This window comes from Seriola aureovittata, chromosome 18 (assembly GCF_021018895.1).
Source record: "Seriola aureovittata isolate HTS-2021-v1 ecotype China chromosome 18, ASM2101889v1, whole genome shotgun sequence".
Classification (NCBI taxonomy): Eukaryota; Metazoa; Chordata; class Actinopteri; order Carangiformes; family Carangidae; genus Seriola; species Seriola aureovittata.
This window is the reverse complement of record NC_079381.1, coordinates 2,745,132-2,771,797: the sequence shown is the minus strand read 5'-3', so window position 1 is coordinate 2,771,797 and position 26,666 is coordinate 2,745,132. Positions and strand designations below refer to the sequence as shown.

General features: G+C 43.0%; 1 protein-coding gene across 9 annotated transcripts in view; it reads left to right on the top strand.

The window, feature by feature from the left end:
* The window catches only part of nrg1 (neuregulin 1), a 34,856-nt gene that overhangs the window by 4,658 nt on the left and 3,532 nt on the right, over window positions 1–26,666 (top strand). For 4 of the 9 annotated variants that reach the window (XM_056404193.1, XM_056404186.1, XM_056404187.1 and 1 more), the window contains 6 exons: window positions 7,045–7,183; window positions 10,383–10,441; window positions 16,897–16,920; window positions 18,962–19,064; window positions 20,259–20,412; window positions 20,509–20,630. In XM_056404193.1, the coding sequence (XP_056260168.1) occupies window positions 7,045–7,183; window positions 10,383–10,441; window positions 16,897–16,920; window positions 18,962–19,064; window positions 20,259–20,412; window positions 20,509–20,630 (601 nt within the window). Of the gene's footprint in view, window positions 1–7,044; window positions 7,184–9,404; window positions 9,473–10,382; window positions 10,442–16,896; window positions 16,921–18,961; window positions 19,065–20,258; window positions 20,413–20,508; window positions 20,631–26,666 lie in introns of all 9 variants that reach the window. The other 5 variants (XM_056404188.1, XM_056404191.1, XM_056404190.1 and 2 more) reach the window with 5 other exon arrangements.

Below are 26,666 nucleotides of genomic sequence, written 5' to 3'. Positions count from 1 at the left end.
TTATTGAACAGTCATAAAAAGTTAAATCTATTTTACGAGTATGGTGATGACTGTTGGCCCACACCACACTGCATAGTGAAATAATTGAAACACACAGCTGATAAAAAAAAAAGTGATAAAAAGTATAAAAAACCAAGCATGTAACTCAAAAATAAAGTAATAAATCTGTGGAAAAAATATTTTTACTCAGATCTATGAAGCTCAATTAGAAAACTGCAGCTTAGGTGCATGAAACTCTACTACATGTTAATTTTCTATACACTAAATATTTCACTGTGAACATTAGTAGACTATACGTAACAGTATCAGTAGGCTGTTTAGGCCAATAGGGATGTTTGACAGTTTAAATGTGATAACAGCATATTGGCCAATTAACACAAACACACATTTATTGTAAAGATTTTTGTGTTAGTTCTGAAAGAATCGTGAACAGGATCTGGACGGACCCAGCGGACAAACGATGTCCTGAAGACGCCGCTTCTAAAATGACCTCAACGTTGACAGTTTAACTTCTTGACAGATATTGGCGAACAATACTGACATATCTGTGATAAGTAGAAATTGGCTAACATGTAAACATATGGCTGTTACTCAACTCCAACATGATAAACAACAGTATCTGATACAACATAGTTCTGGTCCTGGATTTGAATCTGGGTTTGTACGATCCCCCTCTATCTGCATGGACTTCATCCGGTTACCTCACAGCCCAGAGACATGCAGGTGTGATGTAATTACAGTATGAGCTATAATAATAGTTGGTTAGAAGAGGCAAGAAAATACAGTAACTGCTGACACCAGTCTCAAACAAACCTGAGCTAAATGAGATAAATGATAAATTTTTACCAGGAGCTGGTCTCTTCTCCCGCCACTACCTTAATTCCAGCATGCAGTTTCTCAGTTTTGTTTTTTTGTTTTTTGAAAAGCAGAAAATCAGTGTACCTCACTTTTTAAATCTAAATTTACATTTTATAATTTCATGACATGCTTGACACAAAGTGAAAGAACAGAAGTTTATCCTATTCACAATAGGATTGATTTTACTTTTACTCTTTTGTTTTCTTTTTCTTTCGTCTGTCTATGTTGCCATAAAATAATATACATTTCTAAAGATTAAAGCAGTGTTTTGAACCTTTTTTACTTGTCACACCATGAAGAACCTGGGGCTCGTTGTCACGTTTCAGATGTTGTTATCAGTTCTACAAAAGAGGAATTTCCTCTGTGAACTTTGTGAAGAGGCCAAATAGTCCAATATTTCCCCATAAAAAAAGGCACTTTGTTGTGACAATACCATTTAAAACATATCCTAGTAAATCTAAAACTCCTAATCTATGGGTAGAAATTTTCTGTTGCTGCGTAAAGTTTTTTTGAATTTAATTAGCATTTACTTATGAATGAATATGATGCAAATTGGTTTTAATTATCTCAATGGCGATCAGCATCAGGATATTTCAATTCTGAAGAACAAACTGCAAGTGTTAGCTTTTTATATACACCTACATTGTTTCCTGGGAATAGACTGTACCTACACTAAGGTGCGGCGTTGTTCTGGTCCTCAGTCCAAATGTTGGAGTTTTGTCACGGTCAAACATGGACAGGTCAGCTTAATACATGAACTGTATTTATGAATGAACTTCATCTGTAGGACGGACACTAGCTTTTCAAAGAGGATGTTTCATCAAAGCCATGTGCTTTGTGTGTGTGTGTGTGTGTGTGTGTGTGTGTGTGTGTGTGTGCAGCTGAACTGCAGAAACAGTTCCTTTTATATTCTATGCATTCAGCATTTTTAGTAATTTAAGATGAATATATAATTTATCAGCACAGTACTTTAGTGCATCCTAATGTGCTGCACAGGAGACCTAGTAAATCTGCAGCTCCGGAGTCAGCGTGTAGCTTTCTCCTACTGGAAACACTATTTCCTCCTCAGAAGTGAGAGGTTTGACAAACACTAAAACAAAACATTGGTCTCAGTGGGCATGGTGTCATGTAGTTATAATGTAGTAATGAAGACTGAGTACTCATGTCAAAATGTAGTAATAATGTAGCAATGACTACTGAGCACTCCTGCAATAATGTAGTAAAGGCTACTAAGTTACTCAAGTAATAATATAGTAATAATGTAGTAATGACTACTGCGCACTCATGTAATAATGTAGTAATAATTACTGAGCACTCATATAATAATGTAGTAATGACTACTGAATAGTCATGTAATAATGTAGTAATAATGTAGTAATGACCAATGAGTAGTCATAGGTCAGATCATTTATGTCCCAAATACATCAGGTGAAAGGATTCCACTGAGTTTTGTTGTTGTTTCCTCCTGGCCAATAAGGAGAGACCTCACACCTGAAGTGGTTGGACATGTCCAGACTGAAACAATAATTTAGGCTGGGAATTTGACTCCTCGAGTCAACCCCCATGCAAACCAACAGATTGCTAATCTGTAGGCTAACCCTGTTTGTTCATGTAACGAGACAGACTAGTAATAAATCTGGCCACTTTGTTCATCTGGGGGGAAAGTTATCCAGATTACAATAATACAAACATCTGAGACTGACCGTTTTCAAGGTATGAACTCTCAAAAACTTGGATTCACCAATTATAGCATATACAAATGTACAAGGCTAGACACGCGAATGAGAGTGAGATACGGCGTTAGCTCAAATGTTCGAACTCCGAACCGAACTCCGAACCGAACCGAATCCAAAAGTAGAGACCAAAACTGTTTCTGTACCAGGCTGTAAACATGTTTATTTCTGCTGGAAAGTTGGACAGTTTAACATGGGAGTCTATGGGGACTGACTCACTGTTGGAGCCAGACTCTAGTGGTCATTAGAGGAACTGCAGCTTCTGGCTCTTCAGTGTTGGCTTCATGTCTCAGCCTCAGAGGTTGATGCTTGGTGTGGCCATGTCATTATCTTGACCTTGGTCAATTGCAATGGAGACATCTTACTGTTTAATGTGACTGAAACACAGATGGTGTTGAGAGGGCCATTATCTCTGCAGTGTGATAACTGAGGATGTGTGCTGCGGGAGGAGAACGTGACGCAGTACAGTTAAGGCACAGGAGGATGAGTCAACAGGAAGCCATTTTCAAACACTCAAACTGTGTCACACTGTGAAGAGTAAAAGATTACCTTAGATTTACCACTGAACATTTAAAAGATGATAGAATCACTTCAAGATGTTTTAACAATGTGACATCACAAAGGAGCCAAATGTCAGAGCTACAGTTACTGTGTACCTGGGGCGAAGTCAGAAACACTCAGAAACAGTTTCTCCACAAAACCTTCTTGTGTTAAATGTCCTGTGACAGGATTTTACCTTTCCAGGCGTCTCTCCTCTGTGTGAGCTCGACTGGTCTGATGTAGGGTCAGTGTTACAGCTCTGAGCTGCTGGAGTCCACTCTGCAGACACTCTGTCCTCTGTTTGTCCTCAGGAGCTGCTGCTCCTCTTCCTTCATCCATTTCAGCTGAGCACAACTCCAAATCTGAATTCTGACAAACTGTGAATTGTTGATTCATTATCACTCCTTGTTGTTTTCTGACCCGCTCTTCTTTTTGTGCTTTTTTTTGAAGATTTAATAGAATTATTTTTGTTTTAAAGTGACGATAAAACAAAATGTTAAAATGTGAGAATCTATTTTAGATTCATTCAACAGAGTCACACAACATTTCTTCATTATTAACCTTGACAGAGGTCAGTACTTCTTGTAGTGTCATAACTCAGGCCTGTGACTCCTTCACATTAACATGTGTTTATCATGAAACTGGTGCAGCAAAAACATTGTCTCACAGTTAAATGAAACGTAAAGAAAAGGAGCAATGACAAGCTCAGTGAGAGAATGAGAGAGGACTGCTGTAGTGAAACACTGTAAAGGTGGTCAAGCTGATAAAATCATAATTTATACAATTAGTTCACTTCAGCCCAAAGAGTTGCCTTGTGCTTTTAATTGTTCAGCAGTTTTGTAGCACAGACCACCTTGTTGTGTGTATGGATCATTTATTTGAGGTTTGTAATGCCTCTAGTTGCTCAATCCTGCCTCTCCAACATGCAGCATCATGCTGTTTTTAAAATACCTCAAATACTGAAATGGATCAGTCGGTGCATGTGTGTGTCTGCACGGGCAGGGTTTCTTTTCTTATCTTGTTTGTTTTTTTTTTGTTACTGACAGTAGATTTTTCTAAATGTTTTTTGAACTATAGTAGAACTGTAAACCAAGCTCTGACAGATGCCGAAAACATTTTCGAAGTCCCAAACTTGAATCAGTCAGTGTGTCATCAGTGTGTTGGATGGACAGCAGAATGGTTTTACCTCCAGTGTTTAGATGATTGTTTGACCTTGACAGAAGTGACTGCTGTGACCCCAGTTAATCATGCGGAGGGAGGGTTCTGCTGCTGCAGTGCATCTTGGTTTGTCCTTGACAGCACCTGATAGAAACACCATCCACTGCAGCAGAGTGGCTGCTCTGCCCAAAGAGGCTGAACAGCAGAGGAGTGAAGCCGCCTGTTGGCGAAGCTCCAGCACCGTCACTGCTCTCTGGTTTAATGTTTCTGATCCACCAGCAAAACCAAGCAGGGAAATCTCTCCCCCCCCCCCCCACTGCACTCCATCATCCATGATGAGGATGAACACGGGCAGAGTAACTGAAGCCCTGCACCGCAGACACACACCACTGCATGGAGCGATATTTATGAAACATTAAGAGTTCATGTTCAATAAAGACATGAATGGAGAGCAGCTCTTCATTGTCTCGCAGCCTCACTGACATCTCTGCTCTGCTGCATCATGTCTGGTCATATCTCATTCATTGTGTTCTCAGGGACAGTAATGTGAGCTAGCTGTTTGTTGCAGTGCTGCAGAGTGCTGTGTAATGTTCAGATAATGGCACTACGTACATGTTGGCAGTGTTGTGTTCACTGCACCCACCCACCCACCGAGGCCTGAGGCGTACTTCCTCTGTTCTTTTAAGAATAGATGCTCTCTGATCATCTGCATTCAGGAAAGCAAGAACACTTTCTACCTCAGAGAGCAGCCATCTGTCTGTCTGTCTATCTACCTGTCTACCTGTCTGTCTGTCTGTCTGTCTTTCTATCTACCTGTCTACCTGTCTGTCTGTCTGTCTGTCTGTCTGTCTGTCTGTCTGTCTGTCTGTCTGTCTGTCTGTCTATCTACCTGTCTACCTGTCTGTCTGTCTGTCTGTCTGTCTGTCTATTTACCTGTCTATCTATCTGTCTGTCTGTCTGTCTATCTATTTACCTGTCTATCTATCTATCTGTCTGTCTGTCTGTCTGTCTGTCTATATATCTATCTATCTGTCTACCTGTCTGTCTGTCTGTCTGTCTGTCTGTCTACCTGTATATATCTATCTGTCTACCTGTTTGTCTGTCCGTCTGTCCGTCTGTCTATCTATCTATCTATCTATCTATCTATCTATCTATCTATCTATCTATCTATCTATCTATCTATCTATCTATCTATCTATCTATCTATCTATCTATCTATCTATCTATCTATCTATTTTCACTCAGTGATGCTGAGATGAGTCAGATGGAGAAGATGCTCTTCCACACATCACATGACTCATCACTTTGTTTTCTGTGGAGATGTTTGACTGTGACTCTTTCTGTCTTTCAGGGCTTCACACTATAACTGTTAAAAATCTGTTTCACTGTAGGGACAATATCTTCTGATGACATCTCCATCTTTTAAAAATACAGATTTTATACCAGACTTTTGTCCTTGTGTAAAAGTAGAATGTGATTTAAACAAAAACCATGTTTTGATGATGAAATACTTGCTGCTCGTAGGTTTGAGAGATGGCTCTGAAAGATCTGTAGCCTGCTTCTTTGTGGAGGATGGCAGCTGTAGTCAGGCTACAACAGTAGAGCAGACACCCACAATGAGGACCTGGTTTATCTCACCATGAAAAGTTTCCAATAGTCCTTAGAAAGTTCTCTGCCCACTAGTACACTTTACACTCATGTTCCAAATACTGTTTTCACCAAAGCATGAATAAATATACAGCTTCCAGCTGCTCATGAAAGAAGACTAGGTAAAAACCTGGTTGGTTTGACTGTGAAACTGAAGATTCGACTCCTTGTTCCTTGTTTTTCATGTAGACATAAAGTTGACACTCGGTTCCAGCTCAGTAATGACATCCTGCAGTAATGTGCAGCAGCTCTCCTGCTGGGCTGCAGACAGTGATGTCAGCTGGTGTTACTCTGTTTAACACCAGTAGTTTCTCTTTAGCTGTTCATGTTCCTGTGACAGGCAGGTAGCTCTCACCTGACACCTGAGCTGAGAGTATCCAACACTCAGCTGGCCGACAAATGGTGTAACTTCATCAATCACTCACTCACTCACTCACTCACTCACTCACTCACTCACTCACTCACTAAGTTACTCGCTCACTCACTCACTCGCTTGGTCGGTCACTTGCACACTCAGTCACTCACTCACTCAGTAAGTCACTCAGTCAGTCACTCAGTCACTCAGTCACTCAGTCACTCAGTCACTCACTTACTGAGTCACTCAGTCACTCACTCTCTTGGTCGGTCACTCAGTCACTCGCACACTCAGTCACTCACTCAGTCACTCGCTTAGTCGGTCACTCAGTCGCTTGCGCACTTACTCACTCACTGACTCAGTAAGTCACTGACTCAGTAAGTCACTGACTCAGTAAGTCACTCACTCACTCACTCACTCACTCACTCACTCACTCACTCACTCACTCACTCACTCACTCAGGGGCTGGCCCTGCTGTGGCGGTCCAGCCCAAAAAGGCTCGTTGCAGTGAAGAGTGTGTTAAGTGGTTCACTGGCTCACATGTTAGTAGTGTTTGGGACACACTGATCATATGAACGGAGAGTGTTGTAGTGAATGGATGTTTTCTGTTTGGAGGAGTCCTTTAAATAGGATTGAACCATGGGATGTTTCATCCACACTCAACGACCATGCAGACAGAGCTGAGCTCGGTGTAACCTACATTATGTGTCTGTACTGTTTTCTTGCTGCACTAATTATGACTGTCCTCTGCAGCTGCCACCAGCACCACCAGTACAGCCAAGACCTCCAGTCATGTGACACGCTGCAGCGACAGCCAGAAGAACTACTGCGTTAATGGAGGAGAGTGCTTCACCCTTGAAATCATGCCAGGCAGCACAAAGTTTCTCTGCAGGTAGGACATGGACAGAAGGTTTGACCTTGATTCAGACTGAACATGAATGTCACTGCTTGTGTTTTTCTATACTTTGGCTGTTAATGAAATGACTTGTGAACTACGACATGCATCCATGGAGCTGAATGAAACTGTCCTCAACAGAACAGTAACTCTTACACATACAGAATACATCCCCTTCTATGGGACATATGTACAGACTAACTATAGGTCTGCAACTGCTGTTTAGTGGCTTTATCCAGTGACTGGCACACCGACATACACCACTAGTCAAAGGTCTCCGAAACTACAGAGAGCACGTCAACCACACAACAGCTGGGAGTCGCGTGGGTTACAGCTGATATAATCTTCCATGGTGTTTGTTGTCTAAACCAGTGAAAGAGTGTTAGCTGCTGTAATAATTCATACAAAGCACACGGAACCACCTCTCTGAGGCGCTTTGGTCCTTATCAAACTCCAATCAGCTTCCAATCGGAACAGGCTGTTCAGAGCCCAAACATATGCGTGGTGCACACAGCCATGCTCTGTGTGAGCGTTTGTGTGTGAAAGTCTCACAGCTGATCACCACTGATCAAATAATCAGGCCTCATGCAGGAGTCACATTAAATGAGGACTCTTGTTGAAATTTGTGATGAGTTACCCTAAATCACCTGCACAGTTAACAGATGCCATATAAAACTAAACTCTGTTAGTATGAGAGGCTGAGGCTCGTTGACTCGAACAAAATCTCAGGAGCATCATGCAGGTAAAAATGGGCACGAGGTCACCATGCAAGTGTGTGGCACTGCAGTTTTTTTTAGGAGAGCTGAGGAGCAGAGGAAGTTAATCCTCTTGAGACCTGACCCACTGACACAGAAACTCTGAAAGCAGAACGCATGAGGAAGCTGGTGTTTGGATTCCTCTGTAATACAGCAGCTGCAAACCTGTCTGAAGTCTGTGAAGTAAAGAGATGTTTAAGCACCTCATCTCTGTCAGGAAATGGAAACAACTCTGGATCCAAACAAACTGTCTCTGACTTTAGATGGAGAGGGTTTAAGTTAAGGGTAGCTGTAGGATAGCAGTTTGAAGGTGATCTGAGCTCTGAACACCACAGGCTGCTGTCACCTGACCCCCAGCAGGAAGCCTTAAATGAGCAAAATCTCTGCTCTCACGAAACTGTCAGGATAGAACAAAGTGTTCACAGCTAATGTTCAGACCGCTGACAAAGCTGGACTCTGCTGCTCTGAATACTGCTCTGTTCCTCTGATGGAAGACCTGATCTCCTGAACCTAGCCTTCGCTGTCCTGGGCGCTAGGCCACAGAAAGCAACCTTTACTGGAAGTCTGAGGTCTGGATAATGGGTTCTGGCCCCAACAGTAACAGCACTTTTGCCAAAAACCATGAGGACCACCACAGATGTCCACCCCCTGAATGGAGGTGTAAACCTCAGAGAACGACTCTGGGCAAAAGCACCCATTACCACCCATTCCCAGCACCCATTCCCAGCACCCATTCCCCATTCCCAGTAAACTCATGAGAATGTGAAAGAACAACTCCTCCAACCTGAACAACCACACAGGTCATTTCTTTCAACCCTCTGATACGACCCATAGTTTCTCCTGAAATAAAGCCCCTACGGCAGCAGGCTTTCCAGACCTTGGTTGTCATGGTTACAATAATAAACACGTGGACCTACCCCCGTCGCCATGGTAAATATAATACTGATCATGGCTTGGTTAGGTTTAGGAAAAATGATTTGGGTTCAAATAAGTACTTCCTCAACATTAGACAATCTTTGTTGTCATGGTTACAATAATAACAAAGTGGTTAACTTTGCGGAACAGTCATGGAAAATAGAAACAACATGAACAGCTAGTTTCTCATGGGAATGGAACACCGCTCTTCTGTGTCACATTCATCCATCCACCACCTCCTCCTGACGGGGACTTTGTCTCCGCACTTTTCCCTTTGCTCCTGTCATCATTACTACAACCACTAGATGTCGCCTAGCAACAAAACGTAACTATGGGTCATAATAACCTGCTGCACAGACGACCTATGGACTTGTTTTTTACAGGACGGTCTCATCAGCTCAGTTGTTTGGTGACAGGGTTGTATCCTGGATCCTGCCATGTGTTGTGACTGTACACTGGATGTCTTTGTGTTTGTCCATGTGTGTTCATGTGTTGTGTGTAACATGTCAGTGCTGTTTATCTCTTGTCCTCTCTACCCACTCAACCAGGTGCTTGGCGGGATACACTGGGCACCGATGTGAACAAGCTGTGCTTAAGAAAGTCTCAGACCCAAAACGTATGTGAACACAACTGTATCAGTCCCACATGTCATTGCTGGTGTTTCACCCTCTCATGTTTTCTCCCAGAGACGGAGGAGAAATCCATGTTTCCTTTAGAGACAGTGATAAATCCTGAGCCCCTGAATGAGCACAGGAGGAGTAGTGCACTGAAATTTGCATGTACGTCACATCTCATCACACCCCATCATTCTGTTCAGAGCAGTGAGGCGCAGGCCTCCACCTCAGGTGAAGGTGTGTCCCGTCTGGAGGTAAGACAGACGACCTCCTGCTGCTCCCATCCAGCCTCACCACCATCCCCAGAAAACACTCAGACGATGGGTGTTCTCTGCATCCAGACTTCTCCACTGGTCCGGTGCTGGACTGACCGCTGTGTGGTTGGTGAAGCAGCGATGATCTTGATGTTTTTCAGTCAGTAAAGACATGTCTACATGCAGGAGACCCAGGGATCACTGGTGGTTGGGCTGCTGCCACTTCAGGGCTGAGTGAGCCATCTCTGTAGCCCTCAGTGCTCTTTTTAACTGCCACACATCTGGGCCTTTGTTGCCTTTAGGTGGGATCCTGACTTCCCTTATAGAGGATTATATTACATCCAAACACGAGGCTTACCCTGAGTGGCCACTTACATACATGCAAATTTCAGTCAGCTGCTAAGACACCGTTCCAACCTCAGAGCCTGATGGAGGCTCGTGTCTCTCACATCATCTCCCTCACCTGGAGATGATGATTCACCTGTGTGTGAAGGTCTGAGGTGACTAACAGGACCCAGCCTTACAGACAGGACCTGGACATGTAGGTCCAGCTGGCCCTTCCTGCCAACACCAGTGGTGACTGTCGTGGGTTCTGCTCAGCTCCTGTATAAATTAACTCCTTCTCTCTTCTTCTCTGTCTCTTTTATTTCCTAACCAGGTGTCCAAATGAATTTACTGGTGATCGCTGCCAAAACTATGTAATGGCCAGCTTTTACAGTATGTCTACTTCCTCTTCAGTCTATGGCTCTATCTGAGCATGCTCAATTAACACTTCCTGTGCCGTGCTCCTGTTTCGTTGTTCCTCCTTAGATCTGTGGTTTGTGCAGCCCAGAACCTCCCTGCATGTTCAACTCTGTGTCTCTGTGCTCATTTTATTTTGGATGTTGATGCTGCATGTGCTGCTGTAGAAGTTACACAACTTTTATTTAAGTTTGAACATTTACATTTTTAAACTGGAAGATTTGCAAATTGTCAGTGCTCCAATCCTTACTGTGTGTGCTCAGACGTATTGTATGCTTCAGTCTGTATAAACCTGCCAGTCAACAACATGCTTCAAAACTGTCAAGGAAACTGATTTAGACCAGCAGTTCCCAACCTTCAACAACTCATGACCCACCTGAAAAAATGTTGATGGCTCACATCCAACCCCATAACAATATGGAGGTCAAATTGTGCCTTCTCAGCACAGTTTCTATTCAGGAGTGAACTAAAAGCAGGCGAAGATCAATGTTTCTTTTCTGTTTGATGGGGGTTGTGATCACTTTGCTTCACCCTCTGTCTCTTGTCTCTCTTTCCTGTTAATTCTTCCTGTTTCTAATCAGCTCTGCATTCTGACTCTCCAGTTTTTGCCATGGATGTAATCTGTTAGCACACAATCAGACTGAGATAGCAAACTAGTATATGATGTGGTCCGGCAACATTGAAGTTATTAATATATAGATATTTTTATGATCACGTCTTGTCTTCACCAAATCTGTTCTGTTTTGAAAAAGAAGAAAAAGATTGTAATCACCTCGCATTAGGCCACTGCTGTAGGGCATGCCACACCCTCTGTTAGGTGTCAAACGATTGGCCAATACACCAGCTGCCAGCAGGAGTCATGCATTGTGATCATCAGGCAAACAGCACTGATGCAACTGTTTTATATCAGTTATTAACTTTTTCCCATCAATGTCAAAAACCTTTACTGAACAGAGAAATATACATACGCCATTAATAAGATACGGACAAAGAGTCAATTCACAGAGGTTTAAACCAGGCAATAATCAATATTATCAGAATTATCAATAATATCAACCTGTAGAGCTGCAGCCTGCCCCGACCCTGTAGCAGCTGTTTAGAGCTGCAGGTGCAGACATGCTAGTGTCTGCCATGCACACACACACACACACACACACATACACATAGATTTTAAGGAGACAGAGGTGATTACTGGTGTGACTGAAAAAGAAAATATATGTGCAACATTAACTACACATTATAAAAACAAGGTCTGTTACTATTCTGTGTTGCTGTTGAGCTCTTTCCTCAGCAGTTAGAGGCAGACAGTATCACCTGTCTCCTGACCCTGACCCGACCCTCATTAGCAGTTTCTGAGAGTTCAGCTGTGATTTAGCTGAAAAACTGCTACACTCAGGTCAAGACAGTCAGACACTCTGATGAACAGAGGTACAGGCTTCACAGTAAATATAAAACATCTAACACTCGCTATAAAAAGAGAACCACTGCCCCTGAAGGTGACACAGCTGTTCCAGTTTTAGCAGCTACTTGACTAAGAATAACAAGAATAGCTACAAGGTGTGTAACATCCATAACAGGCAGCTAGCTGCTTGACCTCTTGACCCTTTTCCGCAGCCAGTGTTTGGTGCATTAGCACATACTCTGGTTAATTAGCATCTCTCAGTCATGGGGCGTGTCATTTTCTTCAGTAACTGTAACAAGGAACTGAGACTCTTCTGGAAATCCCTTCGACATGTGTCCTGTCATGAACCACACACTAACATTTTACCTTAGTTGTATTTTTCATGTTCTAGTTTCACTGTGCCCTTGAGTCTCTGTCTCTGTCCACATACACGTTCCCTCTGTTCCACGTCTCAGCGAGGAGATGACCGTACTGTACGGACTTTCAGCTGCATCAGAGGACGCTGTAGCTGTAGCAGCCGAGGTCGGTCATTCTGGTTGTTGAGGAAGAGATATTGTTCAGGTCTCCTTTCTCAAGACTAAATCCTGCAATCCTGAAAAAATATTAGTATCTGAGAGGCTGCAGAGGGTGGATGACCTTACTGCCCATCCATCTCCACAGCCGGCTGAGATCTACCTGAGGAAGTGACAGCACTAAACTCCACTGCTCCTCCAGCTTTGGTGTGTTCAAGCGGAGTGGAGCGTAACAAGCCTCTGTGGAGCAGAGTGAGCCAAGAAGGCACTCCAGGTCAGAGTCTGAGCTGAGTCAGGGGGCAGCACAGTCAGCTGAGTCAGCTGAGTCAGCTCTACAAAGTCAGGAGCCACCATTTTGTGTGGTCGGCTGGAATCTCTCCAACAAGACTATTAGCTGAATTATAGAAGAAGAGCAGAGCAGTGTTTTTTGGCGGCGGTGTGTCTGAATTTTGTCTGACAGACCGGATCCAGGGTTGGGGTTATATGCCCATGTGAACTAGGTCCTCATGGTGAGGCTCCTCTGGACCTGATTCCGGACTGAGGCAGTGAGGTGGATGAATTCCCTCCTGCCCAGTAGTTGTTGGTTTGTAACTGGAACAGGAGGTGCTGCAGCTGCTGTCAGGCGACTGTGTAACAAAATAAGCGAATGGTGAAGAAACCTCTGAGTAGACTAGTGAAAGGAGGCAATGACATCATCAGGGCTGGATGCTTCAAAAAGGTACGTTGGACCAGATGCCAAAGTTTTTCTGGATTCAGTCAAATCAAAAGAAGTTAAAAACCTTAAACCTTAGAAGATGGTGTTGAGTTTTAAAATAGGTGAGAAGGATAAGGTACCGAGATGCAACACTGTGTGACCTCAGCCACAGAGACTCCCTCCCGCAGAGATCTAAACCTGAGCTTGTGTTCCTTAAAGGGAGGTCAAACCTGCACTGAGACATCAGAAGATTCTGTCCCCTCTAGGAAGTGGTCTAGGAGCTTATCCAGGTGCCTGAAGCAAGAAATCCTCCAAACTGAACAAGACAAGTTGTGTGTCACTGCCTTCCAAACAACCCTTCACTGTTATAATATACAGCTGCTGTCATGATGGGTTTATGTTGAGGCCCCAAAACAACTTGTTGATCCTGGTTAGGGTTTAAAAAACTGTTTTAAGGTTCATCATTAATGGAAACAACAGTGCAGTCTCCCCCTGCCTCCTATAACAACACCACACCACTCCACCAGCATTTACACAACCAGCAGGTTGTCTTCACATCTGCATGTTTCTGCTGAGGGAAAGTGTCACTGTGAACAAACCTGATGTGAGTGTGATGGAGATCAGAGCAGCAGCACTGTCCACAGTCCAGAGTGACGACTGTTAATACTCTGCACATGTTCTTATCCCAGTGTTATACTGAATGTTGCTGTAAGCTGAAAATAGTCATATAATAACAGTAAGGCTGAAGTATGTGTTTGAAATGGTGCATGATGATCATAGCATGTTTGATTTACAGTGTTGGCTGTTGAGCGTGCCCCCCCACCCCCACCCCCACTAACGACTCAGTCTAAATACAATCACACTGGTTTCAGTGCATGTATCAAACCAAATCACTGCCATTAACTGTATTCAGATCAGTTTAGGTGTTTCATCACAGTAAACACTGCGCTGGTGTTGTGATAGGAAAACATGGTTTCATTAGTATTTTAAAGGTACAGGAAACTTGGAGTGTGAATTTGTAAATGTTCATTTTTGCTGTGTTTTTTTACTTCCTGTTTGATGCTGGTTTTAAACAGACACAGTCTTACAGAACAAACAGGAGCTCTGTTGTTGGACTGTTGTAAAGTCTGGTAATGAGTGAGGTTTTCAAAGTAACAAGACTAGGTCAAAAACTAGAACATGTCTGGATTGCCTATGGTCAAATCCTGATTTTATAACCGTGACGTCATCTGATAAAATCACTAAACACATTAATTAAGCACAAAGACTGAGCTGTGATTTTGACTGTATTTATTGTCACATGATCACTCAAAGAGAAACTTAGAAGAGACACAATATCGTTCTTATTTAAAGTTATTTTTTCCAGGCTTTTTCCTTTATTTCAGTCAGAGAGCGAGAGAGAGAGAGAGAGAGAGAGAGAGAGAGAGGATGACACACAGCAAAGGGCCACAAGTCAGACTTGAACCCGGCCTGGGCAAAGACTAAGCCCAAATGGCACATACTCTGAGACAGACTATCTTTGTTATTTAGTCTCTCACACAGAGCACAGCCTCCGTCTGGATCCACAATAGTTTAGTCTTTATTTACTTCAACTCCAGAACGTAACAGATTTTTATTAGAGGCAGGTCTTCATGTCGAACTCCCTCTGTTTGATATGTAGAGTTGGTCATAGTCGTTAGTACGAAGCCTCGTTACCGATGACTTCTCTCTCTCCCTCCCTCTCTCCTGCTCTCTCTGCTCTGTGTGTGTTATGTTTAGTTATTCCTCTGACTCCTTTAGTAATAATGATACATGGAAGCAAAGTTGTTTGTAATGGAGGCGAGGCTCAGTGTATTGGAAGCGCTCCTCCTCTTCCCCACAGTCCCAGAGCAGCCAGGAAACCAGAGCGGCTCATTAGACTGCAGCTCGGCACTCTGCTGACCAGTGGTGGAAATATCATCAGTCAGTCAGTCAGTCAGTCAGTCAGTCAGTCAGACTTTCGGTCAGTCAGTCAGTATTATTATAGGGCTGTCCCTGCTGTTGCAGTCCAGCCAAAAAAGGGAGTGACAGCAGTGTGTTTGTTATCTACAGTGTAGACACAGTGATGTTTCACAGTTGCGTCTGTAGCTTTGTTGTACAGTAACACTGAACAGCTTGTTGATTCCTCTCTCTGCCTCAGAGCCGGTCGGTCAGTGTGCAGGGTCAGTGCAGACGATGTTGTGTAGGAGACTGGAGCCTGTGCCCATCACAGACCTGAAAACAACATCTAATACTGGAGAATGCAAGAATCTAATCTGGCAGTGGATGTAAAAAGACATCATTGAATGTAATGTGGGGTTTTACAGATCGGGCCAATATCAGCACTCTGGTCTGGAAAAAGAGCTGCACAAAGACAGTGACACAGGGAGCTGCTTGTGTCTTTTATGTGCAGTATATGATGGATAAAACTTACAGTTAATAGTTGTGATATCCTTGTATCACCTTTACAATGTGTACAGTGTTTATGTATATATGTCTATGTGTATTGCCATAGCAACCTACACCACATGGCAAGATTTTATTTGCATCCAATATAAATGGTCTCTGGAAATCAAAGTAAACTGGTGATGTTAGTTGTTTCCTGTACCTTTAGGATCAGTTTGAGATGAGACTTAATGTTTATTCAAGTATATGTAAATAAATATATGTATACACTCAGTGAGCACTTTACTAGGAACACTTGTACACTTGCTTATTCATGTAGATATCCAATCATCCATCGTTTATCAGCAGTTCACTCTATAAACTCCTGCTGGTACAGGTGAGGAGCTTCAGTTAATGTTCACATCAAAGATCAGAATGAGGAAAAATGTGATCTCAGTGACTTTGTTGATGGTGTCAGACGCTGGTCTGAGTGTTTCTCAAACTGCTGATCACCTGGATTTTCACACACAACAGTCTCTAGAGTTTTTAAAGTAACAAAAGCATCCAGTGAGCAGCAGTTCTGTGTTGATGAGAGAGGTCAGAGGTCAGAGGTCAGAGGAGAATGGACGGACTGGTTGGAGCTGACAGAAAGGCTATGGTCACTCAGATAACCACTCTGTACAACTGTGCTGAGCAGAGAAGCTTCAGAGTGAACAACACGTCTTACCTACAACAGCAGAAGACCACGTCAGGTTCCACTTCCTGTCACCAAGACCAGAGACCTGAGGCTGCAGTGGACACAGACTCACCAACACTGGACAGCTGAAGACCTGGTCTGATGGATGTGGATCTGTGCTGAGGAATCCATGGTCCGACCTGCCTGGTGTCAACAGGCCAGGCTGGTGGTGGCGGTGTGATGGTGTGGGGAGTGTTTTCTTCTTTGCACCAATCAATCATGGTCTGAATGTCACCGTCTCCCTGAGTGTTGTTGCTGACCATGTTCATCCTTCATGGCCACAGTTCACCTTCTTGTAATGGCTCCTTCCAGCAGGATCATGCTCCATGTCACAAACTGGTGGAACCCAGTGGAACACCTTCGGGATGTGGTAGAACAGGAGATTGGCAGATTGAATGATGTGCTGCATCATGTCAACATGGAGCAGAGTCTCAGAGGAAATTTTCAACATCTGGTGGATCCATGACATGAAGAGCTGAGGAGCTACCCAGTGTTAGTGTGCTGTTCCTAATAAAGTGCTCACTGACTGTACAGGGTCTGTCTAGGCTTGTGTATATTGACAGTGTATAAGTTTGTGTATAATTATTTTTTACCCTTAATCCATAGAGAAAAATCTCTTTCACCTTAAACCACATGTGAAAAATATAAATACCAGCTCGTCTGTAAAATCCAATTTTCTTTTTTTGTCACCTTCTGCACTGACAGAACATCTGGGGATTGAATTTATGGGTATGGACTGTTCCTTCCTCTTAGTTTGCAGATGTAAGACTGTAAGCTACAACCCTCTACTAAACCTACGTCTTCAGATGAAGGGATCATACAGCCCTGACCATTATACACATAATCTAGTAATCTAGCTACATATATATATATTATATATATATATATATATATATACTGTATATATATGTAGCTAGATTAGAAATGGTACATGTGACATTCGAAGTCAAAACGATAACCTCTACAGACATATGTAATATATACAGTATGTATATATGTGTATGTATGTGTGTCTCCGTGTGTGTGGGGCGGTTGTGTTAACATCAAATGTCACATGTACCATTCAGATCCAGGTAAACAGTCCAGTTTACCTGAGTCCACCCTGAAAGCCAAAGAGGCTGTACGTACCTGGTGCTGTATGTTCACCTCCCTTCAGCTCTCCCTCCCTGCATCTTCTGTTGCACCCAGTGTTCAGCATGAAACAGTAGAGCGGCATCATGTTCTCCATCCACCTCCTGCCTCCCTGTCTCCACCTCCTCCAGATGTTCTGTATGTTTGCAGCTGTTCCTCATATCCCTTCTTCCTTATAGCAGCTCTGTAGTTTCTGCCTCCTCTCATCACGCTGAGGGCAGGGTCATCTTTTATCTGCTTAAATGTACTAACGTGTGTGTTATCAGCCTCCCCTGAGCCATGCAGAAGCAGCATATTTAAACATATAGATACATGATGCAGTTACTGCAGGTTCTGTTCCTCCATAAAGAGTCTGAGATCATTCAGGTAGACTGTGATGTTTAAGTGAAACTCACATTAACTATTGGATGTTCAAAAATATGCACTATGAAATAAGATTAGTTATGCATAGTGTGTGTCACAGTATGAAATACAGTCAGAGGGCAGGACGTCCCAGAGAGAATGAAGACACATAGAAAATAAACTGAGTGAATAACAGAGCAAAGACAAAACATGACTCAGTGAAATGTGTAGGTAGAGGGTTCAGGCTCTGACGAACAGTGGAGGACGATGCTAGAGAAAGAGAAGCGAATAGAAACAATGAAGTGTTTAACATTATACTGTGTAGAAATCAGTGTACATGTTTCCCAGGCAGGTATATCCACAGTATATCCTCTCTGAGTGAACTGACCCACTTCAGTTACCGCAGGGTTGTTCCCCATAGAGAAGCAGCACTGTCAGACCTGACACCTCCTCGACTGCAGCACCATCCCTGAACAGAAACAGTAGAGAGCTGGATTTGGTGAAGTGCATGTTAGAGCCATTTCTCTCTGATAGCTGACGAGAGCCCTGTCCATACAGGATTAATAAGGAGTGAAAATATCTGAGGTCAGTGTATCAGCTGATTCTCCTTTTTAACATAAATACACAAGTTAAACCTTTTTGATAAGGAGCCACCTGAATTTGGTTTTTAAAGAAGTGTGACCAGTGTATGTGAAGGAGACTCATTGGCTGACAAATACACTGATACCAGTGTACCCACATGTTATACAGTAAACCTAACCCGGGTGATGTATTGGTTGGGCTCTCAGTCGCAGCATGTAATCAGATCATTATATTAAAGGGACACTCCACTGATTTTTTCTAAGAAATGCAAGAATCAACTGTGAAGAGACTCAGTGCATTGTGGGAAGTGTAGGACCCAGTGTTTTTGGAGCTTGAACCATACTTGGGACTAAAGTCAGGATGTCTCAGTGTCTGCTGCTTCAGCTTTGACCATTCCCCTCAAACTTTGTGCAGGTGCAACACTAAATCACTGGAGTACCGCTTTAACTCTCATGCTAATGCTTTGGTCACACTCAGAGGTAAACAATCAGCCTAAGTAACCACAGACCAAAGGGGAGCCTGAGGGTCTCCACAGGGTCAGTCATATCAACAGTAGTAAACCTCTAATACGAAGGTGCATTAACTGCAATAACCTCCATACACAGCCAATTCTCATTGTTTGGGTTTATGATTGGAATGGTCTCTATGTGTGTGTCTGTGTGTGTTTGTGTGTGTTGTAGACCACGCTCTAAGAGTGGACTGTCCTCTTTTTCAGAAGCTGAGGAGCTGTATCAGAAACGTATTTTAACAATATCAGGAATCTGCATTGCACTCCTAGTCGTTGGAATCATGTGTGTGGTTGCCTACTGCAAAACAAAGTAATTCAAGTCACATTTTTATGTTTGATTTATAACTTAAAGGAACACTCCCTGATTTTATTGTAGTGTCCAATAGTGCCCCCAAATCCCCAAGAGTGAGACTTTGACCACCCGAGAGGCCCAACAGGAAGCAGTGTAGTGAAGCCAGCACAGGGGTCACATGACTGTTGAATCTTAATTGTAGACTATAAATAAAGAAATATTGTAGCCTGCATGATGTCATCCACAGGCTTCTGAAGAGTGGTTTTGAAGCTCAGAGTGAGCAGCTCCACTGTCGCCATGCCTGGTTAACTAAAACATGTCAAGAGGTGGGGCATGGGTGGACCCAAGACTTCAATGCATGCTGATTTGTGGCAAGCATACGCTCAACCACGCTTCATTCAAAGTGGCCATGCCCTCGATTATGCATAACTTTAAACCTTAATAAAATGTAAACAGGCCAGTTATGTAAAAATTCACTTCCTGTACAGTTGAAGTTTAAATATGTTTATTTCTGCTATAAAGTTGGACGTTTAACATGGGAGTCTATGGGGATTGACTCAGTTTTGGAGCCAGGCACTAATGGTCATTAGAGGAACTACAGGTTTTGGCTCCTCAGTGTTTGCTTCATCTTTCAGCCCCAGAGGTTGATGCTTGGACTTAAAGAGTAACTGCTCAGCAGAATGTTAATTGTAATTGTGCTAGAGTCTCTTGGATTAAACATTAATGCTGGACATTACCATAGTCAACATGAGAGTAACTGAACTCATTTATTTCTCAAGGTTTTACTGGGTATGAACAATGACCCATAGGTTCCTGGGATCCAGCTTTGAGTTAGCATCCAGGTGACGCCTTATGTCATATTTCAGATGCTTGGCTGTTGTGATGTAGCTGCAGAAAGCTGCGACACATCCACTGAACTTCAGGGTAAAGAGGAACATCGTCTGCATAATAACAAGCAGAGATACAACCAAACCAAATGAGCTGAGAGAAGTTTGGGGATTTGGTGGTGCTACTGGACACAATAACAATATCATGAAGTGTATTTTGTTTTTATTAAATATTAATTATCATTACTACACTCAGTCATTATAACATTAGATGAAGTTTGGGGCAAATGTTTCTCTTGTGGTACATTTGGGACTCTCCCCTCAGATATGCTGTCCAGTTGTGGTCTGGGCTGCCTCACAATCTAGTTTGTTTCTTCACAAACAGGAAGCAGAGGAAGAAGCTCCATGACCGTCTGAGGCAGAGCCTGAGGAATAAGAGGAACCATAGTACCAAAACTGGTACTGGCCCCAACCTGGCGAGCTCAGCCAGAGGACGTCAGATTTCTAACTTGCCTCTTCAAGATTTGCAGCTCATCAATGTATGCTGTTAGTTGTGGGTATCAAATAAAATCACATGCTGTTGAGTCTTTGCATTCACGTCAGCTGTCAATCTGTTTTCTGCTCCTCTTTTATAGCAATGTAATGGGATTTCCCTGCAGCATGCAGCTGAGAAGGAGACAGAGACCACCTTCTCCACAAGCAAATATGCCTTATCTGCGCATGAAGCCACAACACTCACACACGTCTCCAGCCAAAGGTAAGGAGGGAAGTTACAATTATTCTGTTTGGTAAAGTTGGTTTGAAGTTGGTCTGGCTCAGGGGAAGGTCAGCATCAGCTGTCCAAAACTAAAGTAATTCCACTTGTGTGTGGTGCAGTTTAACTTTGTAGTGTTTCCTGCTGCCACTGTTCAGTACAGAGGAGTCTGATGGTGTTTTTTCTATCTATCATTGGCTCATCATAGTGATACGCCTTAATATGAGACAAATGTAAATGGATGGATCTTTTCAACATTTTTAAAGATCATTTCATTTGAAAACTTTTAAGAACATTTTTTTGAATTACATCTTTTCACCAAAATTTTACTGTTTTGCCAAAGATTTGTCGGCCCACTGACAACACCTTCATGGCCCACCAGTGTGCCCCGGCCCAAAGGTTGGGAACCTCTAGCTTAATGCACTGTTAATGCATGTTTATCAAACAATATCCTGGGTTAATGAGCACTTACATAAAGCAGAGTAAGACATATATCAAGATCATATTGTGTGTAAGTTTTTCAGAACATTCTATCAACAAACTGTTATTGTTGATTGTGCTATTGACCGCTCCATAGTCAGACTGGCCATCAGTAGCACATCAGTGGGCCAGTCAAAAAATCAGTTAACTTTATTTATTTATTGAGAGCCATCTGCATGCTGCTTCGGTCCTGGGCTCACATATGTAATCAACACTCACTGCAGAGTGAGTGATGGAGTCATTGGTCAGCCAAGTGTTGGGCTTTGGTTGTTGCAACTCACACACTTGCACTTTAAGCCTCCATCAAAATGAATAAAGCACTTGAGATGTTTACAGCTGAACAGCTCAGCATTAAGAACACGTGCTTGTTTCCTGTTATATTCCCACTGTGTCTTACAGTGTTCTGCATATTATCTATAGATGGAGGTGATGTCAGTGTGAGTGTGTTGAGGCAGGAAGGTGTTTTCACTGTTCACTGAGTTCATACAAGTGAAACTTTGTGTTTTAATGAAGCACAGTGACAGCTGTGCCCAGAAAACATCTGGATTTAAGGCTGATAGGCTGAGTAGCTATCAAAACACCTGGATCAATCAGAACATCAGTTACATTAATGACAGGCTGTAGATCGTTGTTTATCATTACATCTCCTGTTGAAGCGACTGACTCACTGACTGGAGCTAAGGACATTAATCCTGGGTCTGATCACATGATGATGTCACTGTGAACTTTACTGACATTTAAAACCACGCGGTAGAGAGAGCACAGCACAACAAAATCACATTTCTCCTAACTCAATACACAACAAAAAGAATCAAACAATCCAACATATAAACATGCACAATGAATAACAACAAGTAAACACTGACAACGGCAGCATTGTAGTCTGAGTGCTGGAGACAGCAGCGCATTGAATTATTGCACAGTGTAAACAGTATGTACAGCAGGACTGAGTGTGTGTGAGTCTCTGACAGTGTTGTGTGTGTGAATGAGTGTGTGTACGACATGTATATTTATAAATATACAGTATATCCATCCTAAAGCCTGTCAATATATTTTGATGTTATAAACAGAGGGGTTCCAAGAGTCTGAGACCACTTTCCTAGAATGAGAAGATAGACGTGAATGAGAAATTAATAAGAAAAACAAATAAACATATACATATTTATAGTATGTTGTTTTAATAAACTTGCATATATAAATTGAATATATATCATTAACATATATGGTCACAACATGTTATACCATATAACAATTCATCACGTAATATTTGTACATATACAAATTTTACTCTGGGTATTTCATATATGTTGTAAACATATATCTTCATATATCCAGAGGATGTGTATGTAATATATCCCCTTATAGCTGACATATATGGCAACATCACTTGTGATATACATATATGTCATATATTACATTGCTGTTTGGGAACTCCTGCTCCTGACTGACTCCACAGCGGTGTTGGTGATGTAGTGTGGAGTGTGTGTGCAGTTCATGAAGTCAACACTGATTTCCTTTGTCCTGTTGACCGGTTGTTGATGTTCTCTCCTTCTCTTTTGTGTTCTGTCGTTTCAAAACCTGACCATGTAGTTCATGTTGTATTTGGCACCGGCTGCAGGGTGGGGTGTTCAGACCCAGTTTACACAGGATGACTGCAGTGAAGGCTAAGCTGAAGTATACAGAGAATATCCCGACATAGCAGCTATTATTTTCCAGACATGCTGATGATATGGTTTGGGGTCAAGTGTCACGAGGAGTCTGGGTGTTATGTGATCCTTGTCCAATCTCTCAAAGCACTTCATCACGAGTGGGGAGGGTACTACAGCCTGATAATCCTTGAGGCACAACACTGGTAACTTCTTCAGCACCGGTGTGATGGTGGTGGCTTTGAAACCAAGGAGCCAATGTCCTGGCAGGTGTTAAAGGTGTCTGTGAGGATGTGTGTTCGTAGGCACATTCAATCAGAACCGGTCCGGTATGTTGTTGAGACCTGCAGCTCTCTGCGGGTCGACTCTAACGTCATCCTGACCCATCCAGACAGAACGGTCATCACAACGAGGGTGGGGGGGGGTTTCTAAAGACAGAAAAAGACCATTTCATCAGCAGTCAAACTGCTTAATGAGCAGTTAGCTGGAGACAGACTGATCCTGGGTCTGTGCTGCGCCTCCTCTGCACCAAGTCACCCTGTAGAATCGAATTGGATTACTACAGTGATGGAGATGAAGACGGTGAAAACAGAATGAGACCAAACATTTTTGTTGGGTCCATTTTCTTACATTATACTCAGTCCTCAGCTTCACATACAGTTCCGGTCGTAAAACATAAAAATCTGCTGCGTCAGTGAGTCGGACCCTGAAAGTCCTGCAGACTGTGAACAAACTGAACCCACATGATATTTATGTCATAAAGGTCTAGAGGCCTGTCTGCAACCTTCCCCATGTAAACGCCCCCCTCCCTGTCTCTGCAGCTGGAGTAATGACTGGACCAACAGTGTTGTGTCAGACACTGAGTCTGTCTCGGTGATGTCATTGGCGGAGAAGAGCCACAGTGCCACACAGGGCGGCCGGGGTCGTCTGAACGCTACTGGTGGCACCAGAGACTTAAGTGCTCGTTCAAAGACGTGCCAAGACACACTCAACACCGACAGCGACTTGCCTTAAATCAAGGTAACTGACTGATTTCAACTCTTCATCACTAACAGAGAACAAGGAGGGCAAACTGACAACAACACAGCAAATACACACACAGCAAGTGGAGCTAAAGTAGACTAAAACACACAGTGACTAAATCACCCATAGCAGCTGATCTGAAAACAGTAATTATTTATGACGTTTTCTGGCCTATATTGTTCACCTGCATAAAGCATCAATTCCCTTCAGGAGGCTACAGCTAACAGAACCTGCTCTCCACAGGTTCATTCTCAGCTCCTAATAATAATAATGATAATAATAAACATCTTCAAACATCCCATTTCTTTCTTACAAGTAATTAATTTGTACGACAAATTGCAAACACAAGAATCCAGTGTGTTGTTTTCACACAGGTGTTGCTCCATCTGGTGCTGAGTCAGGAGTTTCAGATGCTGTTTTTATCCACACTCAATATTACTGATGTCTTTTCTTCATTAGGATAAATACATCATTGAATGTGATGTCAGTCCTGCAGCACCACACCATACTAATTCTCCCCAAGAATTCACCTTCAATGTCTCTGTTCATCATCTCTGATGTGGAACATGATCAGCGTCTTGGTCGTGGCTCAGTTATGAAACCTGCCGCTCTGTGGAGTGTGTGTCAGCCGGACACCTGAGCTGAGTCACCTGGGAGGGCTTCACCGGAAGCTGTTTGCAAAAGGGCAGGAGCTTTGAAAAAGACTTGCAGGTGATTGGATAAACCATCTGTCAATCAGTAGGAGCACACAGGAGAGGAAACGCAACAAGCTTCAGTTAAAGGAGCTTTGAAAGCTCGTTAGCATGTCAGTAGATGATTCTTGCCTCTCTTATGAAAACCGAAACAGTCACTGCCCTGGAGACGCCAGTAGCTCCTCCCTGAGAGGACACTGATTGGTCCAAACCACTGTGGTTCAGCCACAAGCCAATAGCTTATGATTCTCACTTGTGATAAATCAAGCTGCTTCACAAGACTATGTTTCCACTTCCATCTCAGTCTGTTGTGAGGTTTGTGAAGTTTACAGCTGTCACTCTGTGTTTGTGAGGCACCTAAAAATGATGCATCGACTTTTAGGGGAACAGTCCAAACTTTATCAACCAGGAGACGGAGGTTCAAAACATCACTGCTTGAACATTAGCGGGCACCACAGGCCTCGCCAACCCTGAAAATATAACACTGTGCAGACATGGACTGTAATGGACATCAGGCCATTAAACCTCCTGTCCCTCTCTGTGGTCACCTACACTGTGTTAATGCAGCTGAACACAGGATAGAGTTCAGAATAAAGCACAGCTGTCTTCACAGGACGGCAGCAGCTTCATGTTTCTACTCACACACTGGTGTGGTATCCTGCTCGCTCTGCGTCAAACTATTTATATCCACTGCAGCTGCACCATCCTGCACCTGGATGAGTAATTAGTATTTATACTGGGCCAGGCAGCACAACACAGCCTGTGTGAGCTTCAGAGAACAATGCATCACCAAGTCATATATGCTCCATCCTTTAACAGGCTGTAACCATCCCAGATCTCTCTGCTCTGAGCCTGAACCTGACTCCACTTTATACAACTTAAACATCAAAATGAGCCTGCAGTCATTTCCCTGAGATATGACTGTAGAGAGGTGGAGACAGTGATGTGGCCAGAGAGAAGGCCTCCACCCTCTGTGCCCGTGCAGCACAGACAATGAGGCAATGCAGCTTGTCTAGCAGCGAGTCTGTGTAGCACCTGGAAATACCTGGAAATAAACATTTAATACCTCAGCATGCTTTCCAAAGCTGGACGGCAAACTTCTACAGGTAGTGATGAGTTTTTGGTCGTGTTACACACAGAAAACATTTACAACAAAAGGAATCTTCATTTATTACAAAATTTTAAACAAACAATGACTTGAAGAATCTTCTGCCTCATCTTAATCTAACATCACCATCATTAGGACACTGACAGATACAAACGTGTCTGACAGTGGAGGAGTTGGCTGTGATTGGTTTTTCTCCTGTGATGAACACAGTGTATGTGACGGTTTTGTAAGTTTCCTGGACACGAAAGCAGACAGAGGTGAGGGGTGACAAAGTGGTTTTAATGAAAACAATGGTGAGGGAAGGGAAGGCTGCTGGGTGGTGTGTGCTGGAGACAGCTGGGGGGGGGGGGGGGGGGGGGGGGGGGGGGGGGTCTTCTGTTGAGGTGGTGTGACAGGCAGAGACTGGCTCGAGAGCAGTGAAGACAGGAAAGGACAAGTTGGCAAAAATTTCCAAAACAAACTACCACTGAGCTCTGTGAGATCTTCACGCGAGTTAACGTGGCCGAGCGCACGCTACTGTAACTCAGACTGAACAATCTGGTGAAGAGCGGGTAATCAGCCGAGGTGTTTGTATTGGAGGCTTGATGAAGTGATGAGTCACAGGTGTGGAGAGAGAGGCCACGCCCTCACACACATACACAGAGACATGACAGGGGAGGGGAGAAAGATACGGCAGGGCTGTGACAGTGTGTGGTCTATCACATTTTCAAAATAAAAGAAAAATTCATTCCTTTGATAAAAGCTGCTTCAAAATAAGAGTATTCCACTTCTGAAATGTAGTTGAGTCAATATTTGTCTTTTAAGTGTAGTGGAGTAAAAGTCATAAGTTTACAAAAAAATAATACTTAGTAAAGTACAGATACTCTAAGTATATACTTTAGTACTCAGGTTAATGTACTTTGTTACTGAACACCTCTGCCTATCAACATCTTGAGTGCTGCTGATAACAGCTGATGTCACTAAATAAACTGGAAGAATCAGTCAAATTATCAGGTATCTTTAACAAATAAACTCATAATCCATAAAACTACTAATGATATAATTGAATATAAACAAAATGACAGTGTCACATATGACAAAAACATATAAT